A 21634-nucleotide genomic window follows, 5' to 3' on the forward strand; every position below is an offset into this window, starting at 1 on the left:
TGTGTTAAGGGAAAAGTGCTGGGTTGTCAGGATCCTGCGATCAACTGCGATCAAACCCGCCCCCCGCCCCCCCCCCCCGCGATTGACAAGTAGATCACGATCGACCTGTTGAACATCCCTGATCTATGTAATTACAAACAATAGCAAAGTAGTCATAAAAATAAATAAATCACATTAAAAACTACATAACCAACCTGAACAATTTACACATAAAAATAAAAATAGTTATCACTTAATATCAGTAACAACAGCAAAAACTTGGAACAAAACTTTTCCCCAAATACCCCAGTCCTTGCTGGGCAGCAGCCACAGCAGCAGTCCTTATGAAGCCTGTCAGGCCCCTGTCCTAATCAAAACAAAATTAAGATCTGAAAATACAACAGGTGTCCCAGGCTCCCTTAGTGGTATTGTGGAGACTGTTTTCTCAAATGAAGTGGTTACTGTATGCTTATTTAAACACGTAAAAGCATCTGAAATTGAGACATTTTATCTCATTAAACTTAAAGCACTTGAGAAAGGCATAAAACAAAACACAGCAACTTGTGTAAATGGAAAATGAGGCAGTACTTGAAATCTTGATGACCTGAGAAAACGTGAGAGGAATTGAATATTGCATTTTAATGCTAGAACAAAGTTGATTTTCATCTTCTGTCAGTGTTGCAGGGCAGAAAAAAGTTATTACAGTAAATGTTCCATGAAGATTGTCTGACAATTATCTCAGTAAAATGACTGACTTGGTAAAATAACTGACAAACTCTATGATGTATAGTAATTAGATATTGTCCACTTGAAATATGTGTATATCTCACTCAAGAAAATATCCTTTTTTTTTTAATTCTACTACTACTTGAGGAACTTTTGCTACAGTTAAGCATGTCAGTTAATTCAATCAGGAACATGACGTGAACTTTTTTAAAGTGTGCCGTACATTTAGTAACAAGCACTTTAAAAAGTAAAATGCATTTGTCTTAACAGTAAGAGCTATTGATTTATCATATTGATGAGTGTGTGGATATTAAAATCTAGCCTTAAATTGGCAGCGGTTATTTTGAGAATGCTGCCAGTGATCTTGTTTGCATGACATGGTAAGCCAGACTGTGGCTTGGTATTGTTCTTTGCTGCAGCTCATTGTTAGGGAGGTGAGCCATGAACCTGGGTTTGGACTACATGCTAAGCCAAACCTTGGAGTAAAAAAGGCGGTTGGGCGGGGGAGGAGAAGCAAAGCAGTTGCAAACTTGTCTCCAGGAATCTGCATATTCATGCCATCGTTTGGTTTGCAAACCAGGCCAGTGTTAGACATCACTTTTTATTTATTTCATTTACTTGAAGTCTCATGAAAAACATTTTGTAATGAACCGTAATGTAGTCCTCCGAAACTTATGGATGTGTCTAGGGGAGAAATTGTTGTTGGCTTCAAGCAGGGTTTATGGATAAAATGAAATGGCAGAGCATTTTGAGTGATCCTTCACTCAATGATGGCACAGATGGATGTTGGTAACAATAATAACAGCCATAGCTTTAACTCTGGTAACTGCTGCTTGCCCCTACTTCAGCTGTCAAGCTGGAACAAGAGATTACTTCCCCATTTCCTGATATATAAGGTATGGTACTCTGCAGTCACAGAGAACCTGAGGCAGGGATGAGGTGTTGTCTTGCTCTATGTCAAGCAGCTTGAATCTTGCTGCCTCTGTCATTTCAGTTCCTGGCACAAACTAAGAGAGAAAGAAAGACTGTTGACACATCATGATGTATATGCGTGATCTGGGATTCTACTTTGTTAAATGTGCAAGAGCTTCTGAATGCATAGGTTACGAGGTGGGGCCAATAAGTGCAGTCTTGACCCGCTCGTCTTCACTGTACAGATGATGTTTGTTTGAACAGAGCATGTCATTTTGCTCCAGGCATCGAAGGAGGTTGGACCAGTGAGTGAAATTCCTGCTGTTTGTGCCTTTCTCCAAGGCCCAGCATGAAATGAGGCTTACCCCATCTCATCCCCTATGTTCTTTGCATATATTAGAAAATTCAAGGGACTTTGGTGCTAATTATAGCCAGTCTTTCATAGCATCATGTCTTTAGCATTTTTTCATAGCATCAGCAGTTTTGTTAACAGTTTGAGGTTTGACAGGAGATTTACAACAATTGCAGCATCATATTTAATGAAAACAGCATATCTCTTGAAATTTGCATTGCAAAATAGATTGGGGGGAATGAGTTGGGTGTGAAATTCAGGCTCTTATCACAACTACATGGTTCCACTGATATTTTTCCCCCCAGTATGTGCAGAGGCATAAATTGTCCAGTTCAACTGAGAGGGAATGGCGCCTTATCTATCCTGGCATAAGATTTGTTGTAAATTGATAAATATCTGCATACCAAATGAGTGAGATACGGACTTCTATGGGTGGAGAGGAGGGTGTGGGACAGCAAACATTTATCAGCTCGGGAATTTAAATGCTAATGGTATTCATGTGGCAGTCTGGTTGTATGAATCTTCTATTACAGTCAGGTGGTGATTTCTAATCCTCTGAACATGATACTCCAGAGGCAGGTTTAAAAGATGATAAACCTTATCTGACACAAACTGTACTTGGTAGGACACCAGACTCTCATTTCTGGCATGAGGCTAGCAAATTAATTTTTCAAAAACAGTGAGACTGCAGAAATAACAAAAAGAAAGTGGCTCCACTTCTTTCTAGGGCCCCAAAGAGAGAGAGGGTTCTACCTGTTGGTCTAGTGCTGAGAAGGTCCAGGTTCTGACTTGTGGCCCTTATGAAGGCATGAACTCATGAAAAGGGATGAATGGAAGCTTGCCCCATACCTGATAACAACATTAACATCTGTAGGAAGCTCTGGTGGTACTGGAGGACTAGGTTTTCCTGTCTGTGACATGTGAGTTGGACCTAATATGCTCTTCACCGCAGATATCTTTCTGTGCTGCTGCTTGATAACAGGAGAAGCCAAGTGATGTAATTTATCTGTTTATAGATGCTGTGTCTACCCAGGGTGACAGAACTCATTAAAGCATGCTGAAACCAATGTCAGGATGGCCAGCTTTGCTTTATGAAGCAATTGTGCACATATTGCAATGGGAATCATTTGCAGCTATGATTTGTTTGCTGCAGGCTTATCTTGCGTACTGGCATATTGCTAACTACACTCTTTAAATAAGTAAATTCAGAGGCAGGTTTTATGCTTTTACCTTCTGTATCTTTCAGTTCATTTTCTATCAGTTTCAGCTGATAGTTTCAGCTTTAGGGCTGGGCTATATCAGCTTTTCAACATCGCAGTGTATCACCAAACCCAAACATCACAGTCTGGTGATATATCGCAGGGTCGAAAAAACAAGCTGCATTGGCCTCAGCCCACCCCCACCCCCAGCTGAGCGTTAAACTGTCCCTGTCCCCCAGTTGAGCGAGCCCCATGCCTCTCTGGCTCCCGGGTCAGGTATAGGGCTCGCTCAGCTAGGGGTGGGGGAGCAGTGTAAAGAAGCCAAGGGAGGACTAAGCTGTATCAGCCCTGCAATACAGCTTGCTCCTCCCTCTGCGGTATGAGGGGTAGAGCGATGGTGGTTTCACCTGGCAGTATATCGTAGGTGAAACAGTTGCTGCTCCTGAGTACCTCTGCTACCGGCAGCCCGATGTTGATAGCAGCGCTGGTAGCAGAGGGACTTGGGAGTGGCGGCGGTTTCACCTGCAATATACCACCGGCTGAAGCTGCCATCGCATTCTCTCAATACATCGCCTAGGCCTACTGTTATTTGAGGAAACAAGTGCTATATTTGAAGTGGCATATTCTTTAGCTTTTTAAGAGGATTCCTAATTTTGTTTTTTGGACTGCAAAATAGAGATGAGCTTCAGCTTATAGATCTCTTGTTTATTTTTTCAGGTAAATGAGCAGCCCACTGCAAAATTTAGGTTGGGTCTTAAGCACACTGAGGTGCAACTCCCATCTAGCCAAAGGCCAGATGAGGCTCCATAGAGAGTGCTGAGAGTGCCACAGCTGCCATGAGGACTGGCAACGTTGCCATTGAAAGTAACCACATCAGCCAGCCCATTCACTCCACATAATCCCTTCTATTCAGAGGTTACCAACGAGGGAAGCAGACTCAATGTTTCCACTCATATGCCATTAAAGTGACACATATATCAGGCCTATAACTGATCCAGGTGGATGCACCTGTTCGCTGTCTGGGTTTACCAGTACATCTATCTTGTAGATTCCTGGTAATGCTTTCAGAGTAGCTTGATGTCAATGTTAAGATAAAAAGGACTTGCTGTGACCCAGGTATGTGTCTCTGACACCAGAGCAGAATTGGAAATGTAGGGAACATTAATATAAAACCTGTTAAGGTACACATAGAAGTCCTCATTTTGATTTTGATTGACACCTAACAAATAAATTGTAACTCTTGTTCTAGATGATTGCAAATCTAATTCCATATTTTTCTTTGATATGATCTTTGATATGATAAAGCTTCATTAAGAAAATAACTGTTACTTTGTTGTAATACAAAAACCTGATTTTTTAAAAAATGTATGTTATATGAGATGGATTGTTTTTATGCCCTGTGTATGTTGCGACCCAGCCTGGCACCATTGGGTCATGAACGGTAGGATGCAAAATTTAAAAATAATGTTCAATGTTCTCTTTTCTTTCAGAGATTACAAGGAATACCTCCATGAAAACTTTAAATACGAAGACGGTGTATGTTCATGCTGCACCAACAACAGCTGAATGTTGAACAGTTTGGACTTTTTCATGGAGAAATCTGATTAGCAATTGAGATAGAATCCCCGAAGTGTTTAGGGTGATTTGAACAACAGGAGCGCTACATGGAATGTGTTTCTATCAGTGCATGTGTAATATGCTGCTTTAGGTTAAAATACAGTGATTTTTCATTATGTTACGAGATATTTAAAAGCTATGCAGAGTAATACCCAGTCTCAAATACTCAGAAGGATCTATGCAGTGGCCTGAAAGAAATTGAGATGAGTACCTCAGTATTGCTGTTCTGTTTGTTCTTTATAGTTTTTCAAATGTTTCTGTTTCTGCAATATTCATACTATGCTATGTTGGCTTGAACCCTAATTAAATAAGAGTAACCTGATGTATTTTCAGCAATGCTGACAGGCTATTCATGAAGTATGTATTGACACACATTCTCTAATATCCATGATTTTGAACAATAAATTGCTTTATCTAGATGGCTGCATTACATGATTTAATGGTTAACTAAAGAAACACTCTGCTTGTTTTAAAGAGGAGTGTTGGAGGGCCACGGATGCCAAGACTGTAGCTAGGTAAATATTGTTTGTTTGTTTTGTTGTTTTTTTTTGCTAAGTAGGTTTGATAGAATTTAGTGTGCTTTGCTTTTGCTGATTTTTTAAAAATGCTTTCACTTTGTGACTATTTCTTGGTTATGAAGATGGAGCAAAAAAAATAAATCAATTTGATTGGCATCGTGAATTCAGAGTCAGGGGATTGGTGGTGGAACGACCATGCATGGTCAGAAGGAAAAGAGGAAGCGGACTTGGAGGAGGAGGCACCAGAAGCTGAAGAGGCATCAGGGTTTATTGAGCAGGAAGAGGCTGGGGCAGAGAGCAGTCCGGGCTCAGAAGCAGAAGAGGAGGGTACCCAAGAGGCAGCTATGAGGCAGGCTGCTGAAGAAGCCAGGGAGTATCCCCCTCCTGCTGCAACCAGCTCACCTTCCCCCTGGTCTCCCATTACATGCAGAGAAATGGAGAGGGTGGAGCAATGAGATACAAGGTGCCAGAGCCATAGACTGTTGGGGAAGGAACCAGGGGAGGAGCCTTAGGGAGCGGTGGAAAAGCAAGGACCTCCAGTCCTTGCAGCTGCCTCATTGGGGGCAAGACCTACTGGGAAGAGTCACTAGGCCTGCACTGTTTTGGCTGCTTTGAATAAAGAATTCACTAACATTGGTGTCTTTTTTATTGCTGATCTACTCCTGGCTCTGGCTCCTAACAGAGATCGCCCTGCTGGGTGTTGCAGCAGGCTGGTGGGATGGGGCAGCTATGGTTGGAAAGGACACAAGGGGTCTGCAGTCTTGTCTGCTAACACAATGAGTCTGATGGGCTGCAGCTGTGGATAGGAGTGGAGGCAGGTGGGGAGAATTTAAAGGATAGGGAGAGCTGCGGTTGGGGAAAACAGACAGGCAACAAGCAACACAGGGAGAGAAGCAACAAACTTGCCCTAGGCCTCTTTCCCCTCAAGCTAGTATGTTTCTTGGGTGGAGCATTGTCTGTCCAGCATCCACCCCTGCAGATCAGCCTAGCCCAAAGGCTTTCAAGAGGAAGCTGGCAGCAACAAACAGGAAGGCCGCTTCAGCAGGACAACAAATGGAAGGTATGTTTATTGCTTATTTAGCCACAGAGGCCAACTACTCTCCTGTTATGCAGTCTGTTTACCTTGTTCTAAGGAGCTGCAGCTCCAGACCAAGTGCAGTAGAAGCCCAGGCTGTTTGACTTACCCATTTGGGACCACAACTGGGAGAAAGCGTAGTTGAAGCCTGCAGAGAAGGCTCTTTATTTTCAGGGATGACGATGTGGAGATATACTTAACTTAGATAAATTCTGGTGAGGGGGCTCTTCCACAAGCAGCCAAATTGTGGCTTTTTAAAGGCAACTATTGGACGAAATTAATTTTGTCATTGAAGATGGATCGCTAGTTTGGAAAAATTGTTGTCAATAAAAGGAGCATGGAATAATTTGCAAGTATCCAAAATCTTTGAGAATTTAGCATGCAACTTCTCTAATATAAATAAGTATGTCAACGGTGGTCTGCTTTTCTGTGACACTAGATCTTGGATTAATGGCAAACCTATTTTGCTGTAATGACCAGGATTTTCACTTTTTTGAAATACAGCAAATCTACATGCCTATAGACTGCTGTTTTATTAACTTTGCAATTTAATAAACCCGTGAACATGAAACTGATAAGGTGTGGGACACATTTTAACTTTTTAAAAGAAAATTATTACACACTATTTTTTATTTTTTTAATAAAAAAGCTCCATTAGCCATACACATGCTATTTAGATGAGGCAGAACTGCTGTACATTGAATATGGCTTCAAAGTAATGCTGGCTTGGAATTACCAGGGTTACCAGCGGCAAAAGATAATCCATAACAAAACCCTTTACTGACTCAAAGTACATATGATGCTGCTACTTGCCAAAAATAGACTTTACCCTGCTGAACAGAATACCTTAAATGGAGCAAATCCTTCAAATTACATCCAGTATAAAATACATCCAAAACTGGCTCCCTAGATTTTTACCCGAGATAAGTAGCTGGTATGTTCTTCAATGAAAAATAACCCCCTGAACATCTGTTTAATTTTATTCTCTGTGTCCACTTGTTTTTTTATTATTCTGATGCCTTCAGTGAGAAGCACAATGCTAATGCTATATGAAACATTAATTTACTTTGAGAGCAATATCCTTTCTGAATTTCGACATGTTGGAGGACAGGCTAGGATAGAAGGAACCTGATGATGCTGAACAATTCCTTGCCAGCTAGATTCTGGGTGTTATACTATAAATAGTGGTAGCATATAGGAGACCTGAAGTGGGGCCTCTACTCTTCCGGAGATGGGAGCAAGGAATGGGGATGTGTTCAAAGAAATGTGAGTGCTGTTAGCACTGTTCGTTTAACATTGAAATACCAACAGTGTCCGTGGTCCTGTATACACAATGTGAGCCACTTGGGGCCACCTCAAACATGGGAAGCTGCTGCTTATTTTACTCTCCTCAATGTATATAAATACATTGGTTATGATCATGTGGAGAAAACCCACACATGTTCCCAGTGACTAGGAAAAGCCCTTCCCAAGGCTCCTGGAAGTTATATTTTAAAAAATGTGGAATCACCCACCAGAGGGTATTCGTTTTTGTTTTGTCCCAGAATAACCCAAGTGTAACCTGCATAGCATCTATGGGAGGAGATTCAGAAAACTGGGCCCATAATAATAAGTGATAATATAAGTAATAATAATAATCCGCTCCTGGCAGATATGGGCTATACATTCTGAGCCATGGGGGACTATGACTCCCCTAAAGACCCCCGTGACAGGGATGTTTTGTGGGTATTAAAAACAAAAACGGTAGATTCTTGCTTAGTAGATTTTGCAGTTAATGTGATGCTTGCAAGCCACCTTGAAGATCTTATGGGTGAAAGGCAAGATGAAATCTTTTAGATAAATACTGGAAGTTTGCTGACTTCTGCACCAGGTCCAGAACTGATGGCTATACATCTGCGGTGGCTTGCAGAGAGTGTTTGTAGCTGTTGGTATTTTACACCCATGTTCAGAGACTTAAATTTGATGGCCCACTTGACAAGGCATTGTGAGGAAAGATGAGTAGGATGCCAGAAGATCTCTCCCACCCTTCTATCATAAATGCTTCACTTTAGTGAGGGTGGGGGCAGGGCTGTAGCTAGGGTATGGTGAGGTGGGCCCCCGCCAGGGGCGCAGGCAAGGAGGGGGTGCAAAATCGGCTAAAATATGTACATAAATATGTCTATAAATAAAAATATTGATTATTGCCTCATAAGAAAAGGGTTTAAATAGAGGATGAATTTAATGGGTGGGTGGGGGGTTGGAGGAGAGGCGGAAAGAAGAGTTAATTTGTCCATGACTAGGGGGTGCAATCTGGATGGTTCTGTGAGGGGTGCAAGATCACCTTGCTACTGCTCTGGGTGGGGGGATAAGAGTGTGTGTGCGTATTCTGACTTGCTACAACCTTTTAAATGTCACCTGTTTCCTTATTCCATGCAGTGAATTTTGTATTCATATTATATATGTATGGGAGGCAAATGTTCCAACCTTCAGATGGAGCTGGAAGGTGCTTCTCCTCTCATTTCAGTTGCTATGCTAATTGAGAGCAATGCAAGGCTGAGAGGCTCTCATTTCAAGTGACAGTGCTGCACAAGGGCTCATCTTTCAAGGAAGCCAAAGGCTGTCTTTCTTGTCAAGAAGCATCTTCTGCTAGCAATCTGAAAGAGGCTCTGTGGGTTAAGCTAAACTCACCCCACAGTTCTCAGGTACAAACAGCTACAAAAGGAAACCTTTTAAGAAGCCATTCTGCTTGGGTCTGGGGCTGCTATGCTGAAAGATGCAACAAAGGAACCAGCTTCTCCTCTTTGTGCTGCTTTTTAGTTGCTAGTCATCCAAAGAAATGCCTTTTCTTCTCATGTGTCACACAAGTGCAGGGCACAACCGCTTACGTGAGTTTCTCAATTAACATTTTACAAAGCAAGGGTAAAAATATTAGTCTTGCAAGTCGACTGTTGCAAGGCTCAGCTGCTTCTGGGTCTGGAAGTAATGTAGACCATTTCTTTCCACTCAGATGAGAGCTTATCCATTTCAAACCTCTGTGTGTTATCATGAAACTTATAAGAGGGAGAGGGGCTCATTAAGAACCAGTGCAATGACATTTTGCTAGACCAAATAGCTAATCCTATATAATATAGAACAGCAGACTCATGGTGTGGACCATTATATATCCAAAATAGCACCAGCCATGTACAAAAGAGATGTATCAGCAAGCCTAGGGGAACCCCAAGATACAGGGAAATGTTTTTTAAAGGTGGGTGGCTTTGGGAGAAGCCATGGCTGTTTAAAGTGGTATCATAGCACTTTAAATGTATGGTGTGAATGTGGCCTAAGTAAGGACATTTGTTTCCAGTCCAAATTCATTCTCCCATATATACTGTTGTGGTTAGAGATCTCAGAGAAGACTCTACCTATACAGACAAATCAACATCTCACAGCAAATGAAACTGATCTGCAGAAAACACAACTTGGAAAAAAAGAGACAATGCACTTATTTTTGTAAATCAAGAAATCTTTATTTATTTATTTATTTATCTATTTATTTATTTATTTGAAAAAAGATTTCAACTTAAAGTGTAAAACCTATTTTGAACTGGCATTTCTCCAAAGTTGCATTCTTATAGCTACATTAGAAGAAATACTAATAAATTATGTTAGACATTTTTATTTATTTTCCCATTTTTAGGTTTTCCAGGAAAGAATACAATTATCTTATCTCCTGGGTTCTCCTGAAATGTGCCAAAGCCTTTTTTCCTCCCCTCCCCTCCCCTTCTCCTTAACTTAACCTACTTCTTATTTTTTGTCAGTGCCCTCCATGTGTTCACCTAGATTAGGACTGAAAATAGTTACTTGAACTGCCCTGAGATTCTTTAGGATTTATGTGCTTCAATTAACCTCCTCTCTAGAGGTGCGTGTTGTGTGAATCAGCTCTCTTGCCCCATTGTTGCCGCTTCCATTTTGGACATGATTCTCTCTCTCTCTCTCTCTCTCTCTCTCTCTCTCTCTCTCTCTCTCCACCCCCCTCTCCCCCTTGCAGAAAATACTTCAAGCACCAGGCATGCCCTTGTTGTTGTAAGCGTTTTTTGCTTTCACTCCTGGCAGCATTCCCATGACCTTTTCTGTTCACTTTTTAACTGATGCAATAATACAGCATCCCATCCTTCTCATCTCATTGAAATATAAACTGCATCCAGCAGCCTGGCAGAGCTGAACTATGCTGAACAAGCCCTTTGCTCCTGATGGAAGAGCATTAGGCACTGAGAGAGGGCAGGGAGGAATGAAATAACTTTGGCTATTGGACCTCTGTGAATTATGCAGCAAGAGGAAAGAAGTGGGAGCATGGCCCGCGGATGATGAGGTTGTTACAGGGGGCAGGGGAGAGACTGGTGGGGCATGGGCTCAATGTGCCCACTCCATCCTCCTCTTTAGGCATCCAGATTTTAAAGTTAGTCCTGATCTTGGGCTAAGTGGTCTGATAGTTGTAGCTCACCATGAAGTTGTTACAGTAAGTCACAGAGAGACTTGGGGCAGCACTGAACAGATGCCAGTTTAACAACAAGCGTGTTTACAGAGGTGCAAAAAACTATGGCAAGCTGCCTCCTCTGGTTCTGGTGCAGGTCAAATAAATGCACCTTCATCTCCCTCGTTCTTCTTAGATTCAGCCAAATGGCTTGAGCAGCTCGGAAGGACCTTCACACATTTTAGTACAAATTTCTCTTCAAACACATTTTTGTATACAGTTTTAACTGATGTACACATTTTTAACTTATGTACACATTTTTGCAAGCAATTGTCATGATTTATTGTTCTTATATTTTTGTGATTTACTACAAAGTATGATAAATAGGGACCGCTTACCAGCGGGAAGGTAAACGGCGTTTCCGTGTGCGGCTCTGGCTCTGGCTCTGGCTCTGGCTCTGGCTCTGGCCAGAGCAGCGATGTCATGCTGGCCACGTGACCCGGAAGTGTCTCTGGACAGCGCTGGCCCCTGGCCTCTTAAGTGAGATGGGCGCACAACCCCAGAGTCTGTCAAGACTGGCCCGTACGGGCAGGGGTACCTTTACCTTTACCTTATTTTGTCTGAAAGTGACTCACAATCTTAAAAAAGCAAACAATATCAACATCAAAATTCATCAAAAGATTTAAAACACTATTAACTAAAAATGCTCATCCTGGTGCAGCGGTCATCTCACTTCAGGCCCCTGCAGTAATATAAAAGTGACACATCCCAAACCATCCAAGTAAAAGAACACTGACGTATTGGGTGTTCCACTAAAACTTCCCCTAAAACAATGCATTTTTGTATGCTATGTTCACTAGTATATTAATTTTTATGGACACCTTCCCTAAATATATGCACTTTTGTGAACATTTAAAAAAAATATACATTCTTATTAGTTTTTACATATATTTTCCAAACAGAACATATCTCATCTCATCTTATACAATATTTTGGCTATTTTAGCCTGAGACTTCCATCAACCATGTCTAATGATTTTCAAACCTCATCTCATCTGGAAGGATATGACAATAGTTTTGGTTGGCATGCATACTTATGGTATGACAAGGTAAAGGTGTATAAAAGCTTTAAAAACCATATTGTAAGGAAAGCATTGTATAACGTTTGGATTAGATACAAAGATTTGTTGGAAAGTAAAACCCCTAGGTGGGTGTCACCAATGGAAGCTAGGGAAGTAAAAAAGCTTAATATGGATTCTAAATGGCCAAAATATCACGAGATTTTAGAATACGATGGTGAAAGGGTGAAACTTCAGAGTTATGAGAAACTAAAGCCTAAGGTTCGAGATTGGTTGCATTACCATCAGATAAATGAGACGTTTAAACAGGACAGGAAAATAGGATTTCAGAAAGAGAAGTCAAAATTAGAAACAGAATTGTTGGAACCCAATACTAAGAACTTATCAAAAATGTATAACTTGCTGTTAAAATGGAATACACAGGATGAAACGGTGAAATCAGCTATGATTAAATGGGCACAAGATATCGGTCATGATATTATGTTTGCTGACTGGGAACAGTTATGGACCACCGGTATTAAATTTACTGCATGTAATGCCTTAAAAGAAAATATTATGAAAATGATCTACCGGTGGTACATGACCCCAGTCAAGCTTGCAAAAATTTATCATTTGCCTAATAATAAGTGTTGGAAATGTAATGAGACTGAAGGCACTTTCTACCACCTTTGGTGGACCTGCCCAAAGGTTAAAGCTTTCTGGGAAATGATCTATAATGAAATTAAGAAGGTCCTTAAGTGGACTTTTCCTAAGAAACCAGAGGCTTTCCTTTTGGGCATGGTGGGCCAAGTGGTGTTAAGGAAGGATAGGACTTTCTTTATGTATGCCACTACAGCAGCAAGAATTCTACTGGCAAAGTATTGGAAGACGCAAGAACTACCTACTCTGGAAGAATGGCAAACAAAGGTGATTGACTTTATGGGACTGGCCGAGATGACGGGCAGAATCCGGGACCAGGGGAAAGAGACAGTGGAAGAAGACTGGAAGAATTTCAAAATATATCTTAAAAATAATTGCAAAATTGAGGAATGTTAGGATGTCAGGGGGTAAGAAGTAAAGAATTGCAGCAGTAAACAAAAAAAACTTAAGAATTTTTTACGAAAGGGAACTAAGACAATGGACTTAAGGGTTGCTAAAGAATTATTAAACAAGGATGCAGGGATGGGGAGGTATGGGGAAGTCAAAGAAAGAAGGGTATGAACCGATGAGCATGAAGTTATATTGTTTTACATTGTTTTTTATTACATGTGTGGAAAATTAATAAAAATTATTATAAAAAAAAAAAAAAGATTTTCAAACCTCATCTCTTAATCTTACATTTGTTATCCTATTACTTTTAATAATCCATAACTTAAAATACATTCTGATAAATCTTTTCTGCAATATTTTATATAGTTCTCCTTACAAAACTTCTTGTAGTCCTATAAGCGTAGTCAGTTGGTTACAGTTGTCTTTCAGATAACTCATATATTTACTCCAATCTTTCAAGAATTTCTGGTCCTGCTGGTTTTGTATTCTCCCTGTCATCTTATCCAATTCTGCGTAGTCCAACAATTTCATTTGCCATTCCTTGTTTGTGAACATTTTTTGCTTGAAGATTGCAAAATTCAGATAAATGTGACTTTCAAAGGAAGGTTGTGTTTGAATTCTCATATTGTTTTGGGAAGTGAAAGTCTGATAGATTCTCCATTAAATGTGAAGTGAATTTATCCTCCAATTGTAACATAAATTGAGCTGGACCCTGTCTGTTCCCTTTCCTTCAAGAAATGTCTCCCCAGAAATCTCTAATGATCAATAGGAAAGCTAGGGTATTGTGTGTGAATAATCCACTTTTTTGTATGCATTTACCTATATAGATAAACAGAGGAATGAATCAGTAGGAAATCCATGTAAAATTGTCTTCAAAGTGGACAAATAGAAGTCAGACCTTCTGATTCCACTCCTCTTCACCCTGAACCCAGGCTGAGTATTTGTGAAAGAGAACATTCAGATGAGGAAAGCAAACAAGATGTTTACTAGTGTTTAAAATGCTGGTATAGTTAAGTGACTGATTTCTTCCACCTAGCCTCTAAGTTACCTATTAATATGAGTTACAAAGAAACTCAACTATGCTGAGTTTTGTTTGCCGCTGTTCTATGTTTAATGACACTTGAGTTTCTTTGTAAGAGTTACTTGGTATAAGAGGTAGTGGTGTGTGTGTGTGTGTGTGTGTGAGAGAGAGAGAGAGAGAGAGAGAGAGAGAGAAATACACACACACCGACTTTTCACAATGGCAGAGCAGAAAGAAAACCCACATACTTTTCATTCTGTGTCATTAATTTATGTCATTAATTATATAGGTTAATGCTTAACATTGACAAAAAGGCATTTGACGAGTTGTATGCTTTGGTGTAAAAATGGTCTAACTTTTTAAAAACTTCCTAACCTTTTTCTTAAAAAATCATCACTTTTTGAAAAATGGAAAATAAAACAAAACAAATAAATAAGGAAACAACTTTAACATAGTGATCTATCTTTAGTGCTAATTTTATTCTTCAGCTGTGCTGTGACTGAAGAGGGTGCGCCTCCAGTTATCTTAGGTTTCTCCTCCATTAAAAATATTTGCATAACCAATATAATTACAGTGTTTATGTAACTAGTGCGGGGTGTGTGTGTGGAAATCTCATTTTAGTGTGCTATGGTTGCAATTAATTTCAATCTTCCTCTGCCCAGGATCCTAATTAGGGGTCATGGGTGTCTGCAGAAGATAAGAATTGAAATTCCTTGAAGGTGTAATTAATGATCAAATAAAATAATATCTGGATACTTATTTCTATTAAGCCTCTGTTGTGGAGATCAGGGAATTCTGTAGAACTTGCCCTAGTTTTTCACTTTCTTCTCAATTTTCTCATTGGTTTAAATTACAGCAATAAAAATCTCATACAAAGTAAGCTCTGGGAGACCGTATACTCATAACTTATTCTATTTGATGGGACAGGACCACCAAACACCTGCATAAAAGTATCTACAGAGTACACATTTTTAGGCTAATAATTTTCAATCATTTGCAAGACCCACAACTTGCATATCAAACACAATGAGAAATCACTTTCAGAGAAGGAGGACCTGGCTGCAACTTGTATTAAGCAACTATTGGTAAAGCTGAAATGCCCTTGTGAACAGCCAGTGTTAGTTATGCAACTGCCAATTAATACTGTATGCATTTAATTTCCTTCTCACCCACTGGCAGATCTTGGGGTCTCAAATTTCAGTGGCACTCTGTGCAACACCAAAATTCGGCTCCCACCTTGCCTCTTGCCTTCCATTCTATATCACAGTTACTGCGCCTCTGCAGTGTGCCCAGTGAGACCCAACCGATCGTGCTCCCCTAAATTTGCCTCTGTTCTCACCTCGCTGTCTGTATACTCCCCAACACTTATGCCATTATAAAATTTGTTATCCTTTAAGGTGTGATTAAACATTCTAGCTTTTGGGGAGGGAAGCAAATAAAATGCATTTAAAAGGTCTTTGGAACATATATCATTAACACCAGCAAACAAGATCACCTGCACAGGTCTACTTGTCTGGCATAGAAGCCAATATGGCAGAAGAGGAAAGCAATCTAGCACAAGTGAGGTGGAGTGGTGGCACTAGCACTCGGAGTTGCTTTATGGTGGTAAAATGCTTATTGTTTAGGTCGCTGTGGAAAACCACCAGAGCAATGTCTGTTTTCTGATTGACACAGGGTGACAGAGGACAGTCCTCAATCCACTCTGCTTTAAAATTCCAGTTGATGGAAGCACTGCTCACGCAAAGGTTGCTGCTTCCATTTTCTTTTCCGCCGTATGAAGTGATCTCACAAAACTAGCTAATGTTACAGTGTCAGTACTTCTCCTCCTCTCGGGTTGCTGTTGATGACCAGCGCCGCAGAAGGTAATTATCATGGGAAGAAATCTTTCCATTGTTCAGTGCTAGTTTTTCTTTCACCAATTGCATAATGCCGAGGATCAAATGGCCATTGCCGTGACAGGCACTTGCATCTCTTCAACTGCTCCTCTTAACAAACTCCTCCCATATGATGCTTCTGGTTCCCAACCCCGTTCCCAACCAATATAGAGTATGCTGGACCGCAGTGCCACCTCTCTTAGCACTTCATATATAGTATGAGGACCATCAGCAACTTAGGCTTTGTGCACACCATACATTCAAAGCAAAAGCAGCATCTATATCTGTATCTCCCTATTAAGCCTTAGAATGTTGCCTCCACATTTTGCTTTGTGACTTTCTTTGCAGATGTATGATTTACTTACTTTTTAAAATGAAAGCTAAGAGTCTAGGTCCTCTAACTGGGGGGGGGGGGGTGTCAACTGGGGAGGGAATGAATGTAAATATGAGCTAGATTTTTTTTTGGAGGTTGAACTGTCAAACGGACTTACTTCAGTTTCAGTTCACCCAGCAATTATGGGAACTGCTTACAGGTGTAAGATTTCTTTAACTAGTTCAGTGCACTTCATTGAAATCGACTAGTTCATTCCAAGCACTCAATATGGTTGAAAGTCTTCTTGATCAAATGCTCATGCTTGTATTTTGTTAATGTGATTTGTACTCACGATTCCTTTGCACAAGTTTCTAATGCATTAGTCTTAGGCAAGACAAAACCAAAACTAGAGTAGGGCAAATTAAAAACAAAGATTTGTTAGGAAGACTTTCTCAAGTTTAACACAATTGAATCAAGATTTTCCTCCTTTCTTGCTTGTGGATGAAGACTCAGAGAGATACTGCAGCATATTTACTAATACTCTTCCTTATTTGTTCCACCTGCTCCTCCTGCGTAAATTGCTTGTGTCTATTCCATTTTGCCAGTCTGTCCAGCTTGAGAAGCTGCTATTGTACTGCAAAAATGTATTTATTTTTATATAGGCATTTCTATCCTGCCCATGCAGTGTCTTATGCACTATGTAGGGTAACTTACAACAAAGCAAGACTACAATATCATATAGAATAATTCATTCAAGTAAAATACACTAAAATATAAACAAAGTTAGGAGCTGTGGGTTCAGGATCATGTTTTGAAAAAACACCAGTGCTCAGCAAGCAAAAGCCTTCCAAATTAAATATGTATTCACCAGCTAGCAAAAGACAACAGGATGAGGTGTTTCACAGTGTTGGTGCAGGCACTGAAAAGTCCCTGTCTCTTGATATTGTCAACTGCGCATGCACCCTTGGTTTACCATGTTACCATGATGAGAAGGCTGCAGTCACATAAATTACAATGAAGGTTATGCATTATAGTTGGACAGTGATTTAGTGATGTTTTACTTAGTTCCTGCCCAGATTGGTAGCTTTCCAATTTCTTTGGGAGTTTCTATGAGTGTTTGTGACATCAATGATAGAGTGGCTAGAATAATAAGCTTAGTTCTGAGGCCAAGTAGTAGCTTGTATTACTGCTTAAGCTGACATTTTAAAACATTAACTTGTGAATTTACAGCTTAAATACCTAACCCTGTTTCCAGCGCAGCCAAGTAGTACATCTCTTCTATTAATCAGAACGTTCAAATTATTTGCAGCTACCAGCTCTCTTCCCCTCCATCACAGTTTTATTCTTTTCCATAAGAAAAAAACTCCAAAATCCACTGTTGAATAATACCTTTATTGGGAACAGCCAAAATGTTTCAAAAGTGTGACAAGCTTTTGAGCTCTCTAGAACTTTTCATCAGACAAGACGTCACACAAAGCATCAAGTGCGAATGGAATGAGGAAAAATGAAAAACAAAAAAGGACAAAAAATAAGCTGATATAGTAGCCACGAACACATCTGAACAGCAAACAGAATCCTAATTTTTGCAAGTTTTGATAGCCTGGATTTAATGGGTGAAATTTCTGTGGGTCATATTGAGAAAAGATCAGATAAAAACAAGGGGGTGATTTGAGTATAGGACGGTGATTTGTTTTCTGAGAGCTGAGGCTCTTGTTTATAAATGATTTCTACTGTTATATTTTTGTATAGCCGTGTAACAGTGAGATTAAAGATTACCTGCCACTTCTCGTTTGCATTTTCTTGTTGAAATACACCAGTACCACATCCTTTATCTTATCAAGTGTTCTGACACAGCTATTAATAAGTCTTCAGGGTTTCTTAAGAATCTGATTCTATCATGCACCAAAGAAGTCACAAGCTTGCTGCTCATTTTTCTTACTAGCATCTCCTTCCTCAGCACACTGAGTTGGATCCAGACTTGGGCTCCACTGGTCAGAGCATATCCTGAATGGATGTTCCCACCAGCAGAGTGGAGGACCCTCTTGAACAGCATGGGAGGTGGCACTATAGACTGTTGAGGGAGTAGGGAATTGGCAGAAGTTGCCTTCTCCATCAGTGATGTGTGATCCATGGACTAGTGGAACTATGCTAGTTCCTTTAATGTTCCCAGCAGGACCTTTCCATCTAATTGCTTAGCCAGTGTCTCCAGGCTCTGTGTATGTGTGTGCATGCACCCCCCCCCCCGTCTCTCTCCATAAAGGCTGCAAAACTGCACAAGCCTGCAGTGCAGCACACATGCATGAGCAGGAAACAGCTGCTTAAAGCAGAACTGCAGCCCCTTCTTCATTTTTTAAGGAAGTGCAGTCGGAAAGCCTGGAGTGACCATGGGGTTGGTGTGGAAGCCAAGATCCCTGCAACCTTAATATCTCAGTTCCTCCTTCCTCTCCTTCAGCCAATGTGTGTGTGTTGAAAGCATGGTGTTTTAATAAAAGAAACCCCCAACTCCAATCTGCCAGAACCTGAAGGATCAGCAGCTTCATGCAACAACCAATAACAACAGAATCATAGAGATAGAGATGATGAAGAAAGGGGGGAATGTTAAAAATGTTTTTAATTTTATTTTGGGGGGCAGGGATCTACCCTTCCACCCAAGGTTGTCTTTTTCAGAAAACAAACCAAGCCAAACTTTTCTTCTTTTTGCAAGCTGCTAGGAATTGGCAAATTGACTGTCCAGGGAGGCTATGGACTCTCCTTTGTTGAAGGTTTTTTGGCATCTGCCAGGGATGCTTGAGTGGAGATTCCTGCCTTGCAGGCAGTTGGACTAGATGACCCTTGGGGTCCTCAACTCTACATACAGCCCTGTTTCCCAATGAAAAATTTCCCTGCATGCCACTGTTCCCCACTCTTCGAGGGGCAGCTAGCAGCATTCTGTAGACAGAAAGGGCTGTTAAGTCTTCAGAAGGCAGAGCCTGGATCAAGTCCTCATATTCATAAGAATTCACCCTGACCCAGCTAGAGAGAGCAACACACTAGACTTTAGAGTTTGATATGATATGGAGTGCATATCTACTTGTGGGGCCACCAATGGCTGGTGTACTGGGACCTTCAATAATCTGTCAATTTGTTCAATTATTTGAAATACTTATATCCCACTTTATACCCCAAAGAGGCTTACAAGAGATTTGCACAATACAATCACATTCAAGTGTTAGCATCAGGAACAGATATAATGCTGTCCATATAGTACCTAGGTTACACAGCATTTCCTGTCCTTGTTCTTGGTCCTGCCTGACCACTAGGTAGCAACTCTTCTGAGACTGAGAAGATAGAAATTGCTCAGCTCATGATGAAGGCAAGTCTTCCCTTGCTGGCAGCGGCCACAACTGCGCCTATAGATTTAAAGCAGGAGCATACCACTTAAAACAGCCATAGCCTATTGATATCAGATAGATGCCTTCATTGTACTCTTTTTGGCACCTGCTAAGTACACTTTTGTTTAGGCAAGCCAGATTTTTAGAAAGTTGGCATAGTTTTTTCTTATTTTAACTTTTTGCAAATTTTAAATTATTGTTGTTAATCCTCCTTGCTGATATTGTTTTTGTTTCAAATTTTTTGCAAACTGCTTTGAGGGTGTGTTTTTTTACAATCAAGTGGTGGATAAATTTTATAAAATAAATAAAAAATCTTCCCCTAAAGAAGTATAATTTGTTAAAGATGCTGAGAGTTGTTAGGAGCCCCTATTTCCTTCAGAGACCTACAATCTTCAGAGTGGTTTAATGATCAAGCCCTCTTCCTAGGGAAACTCTTAAGACTTGTAAATCTTTGAGGGGAATATGGGTCTCCTAACAACTCTCAGTGCACTTAACCTCAGTCCCCAGGATTCTCTGCGGGAAGCCATGACTGCTTAAAACTACTTTAAACGTATAGTGCAGATGGGGATTGGAGTCTGTGCTGATTCATAATATAGCAGTGAACAGATCAACAAAAGCCTAATGTCTTGCCAATAAGTGTGCTCCCCCTGCACTCCTCTTCCTCCACCAGTGCCCATAGGCACCTGAGAGTTAGGAAGCTGGCCTAGACAAGTTTTTGGGTAGACATAGCAAGGCTCTTCTTAACAGAACAGTGTTTCGTTCTGTAACATTCACAACACAATTCCTCCAAAATGTACTTCTGCATTTGCCTGCATGGGCAGAAGAAGTCTTCCTCTTAACTAAAATTCTAAGATTAGAATGTTTACATTTACAAACTCCTTTAAAAAAAAGAAAAACGAATTGCATGACTTTGGGAGCATTAGATAGATCTGAGGCAACTTGTATTTATTAGTTGGTGGTGGCGGTTTTTTTTTTTTAACACACTGGCAAAGTGATTTCACATGATTTGGCTCCTTTTCATCAGCATATTATTTGTCTGTTACCTGATGCTCCAACTCATCCATAATAATGGCTGCATGCCATGGCCAATCACTCTTCAGTGCACTGGCATAATTCTATGTGTGATGAGGAAAGGCATTGTACAGATGGAGCAGAGGCAATATATTTTCTCTTACATGTTTCTCTCAGTTGGTCTTGGATCTTCATGTAGTGTGAGAAACCTGTTGGGAAGTAGGCTTGTTTGGCTCACAGCAACCATTTTAGGAAGTCTGAGCTTTGATTAATTGGATTGCAGTGTCCTTCAACCCAGCTTTATATTTTCGCTCTAATAGCAGTTACTGAATTCTAATTGTCAAGGACCTTTTGTCTTTTTTTCTTGTTTTTCCTAGAAAGCCTGTCCACTGTGAATGTTGGTTTAAGGTCTTGATTAATAACACATAAGGTTATAACTGTCTAGGTGTATTGCCACCCTGGGTTTCTTTAGGAGAAAAAGGGGACTATAAAATATATAAATACATATAGATAGACATAAGGTGTTGAGAGTTAACAGCAGAATCCTCTTTTTATCTGCTAAAATAAGTCTGACTGAGGTAAGCGTGTACTGGATTGAAAGCTTAAATAACTTAGATGTAGAGATGAGGCAATTATGAGTCATCAATTTCTTTTAGTAAACAATTATGTATCATAGTTTGGGTTGTTAGTTTGGTTCCCACAAGTGCTAACAGCACCATTTCAGTGTAAAAGTGAAAGTGTTCTTCTGTCCATTCTGTAGACTCTCCCAATTAATTGTTCATGCAGCTTCCAAAATTTAAACTGTGTGTAGTTAAACTGCCCCCTGGTGCTTTGGTCCATGGTCCTGCCCGTAATACTGAAGATGGAGAAAACCTTTCAGGGCAAGTGTCTTTATAAGCTGTGATTCTCTGAATTATTAAGTACCTTTGCTTTGGCACGTGAAGAGAGCAAAAGTGGAGCATAGCACTCAATTCTCGGGTGTGAAAATTGGGCTCCCCAAATGTGGAATGGACCAATGGTCTCCATGGGATTGCAAGACTTTTGCACAAGACAGCTAGGAGAAAGAAAGGGCTCATAGTCTCTTCAAAATTGCAGAATACAGTCAAGGTTTTTTAATCTAGCCTGTT

General features: G+C 40.4%; 1 protein-coding gene and 1 long non-coding RNA gene across 3 annotated transcripts in view; one reads left to right on the top strand and one right to left on the bottom strand.

The window, feature by feature from the left end:
- The window catches only part of IARS1 (isoleucyl-tRNA synthetase 1), an 84125-nt gene extending 78921 nt beyond the window's left edge, over positions 1–5204 (top strand). For both annotated transcript variants that reach the window (XM_079967259.1, XM_079967258.1), the window contains exon 35: positions 4659–5204. In XM_079967259.1, coding sequence (XP_079823385.1) covers positions 4659–4741 — 83 coding nt within the window. In that variant the 3' untranslated portion in view covers positions 4742–5204. The remainder of the gene's footprint in view (positions 1–4658) is intronic.
- LOC307211090 overlaps positions 1–21634 on the bottom strand; it is a 387208-nt gene that overhangs the window by 311707 nt on the left and 53867 nt on the right. The window lies entirely within an intron of this gene.

The sequence above is a fragment of the Podarcis cretensis genome (assembly GCF_951804945.1).
Source record: "Podarcis cretensis genome assembly, chromosome: 2".
In the NCBI taxonomy this organism is placed as follows: Eukaryota; Metazoa; Chordata; class Lepidosauria; order Squamata; family Lacertidae; genus Podarcis; species Podarcis cretensis.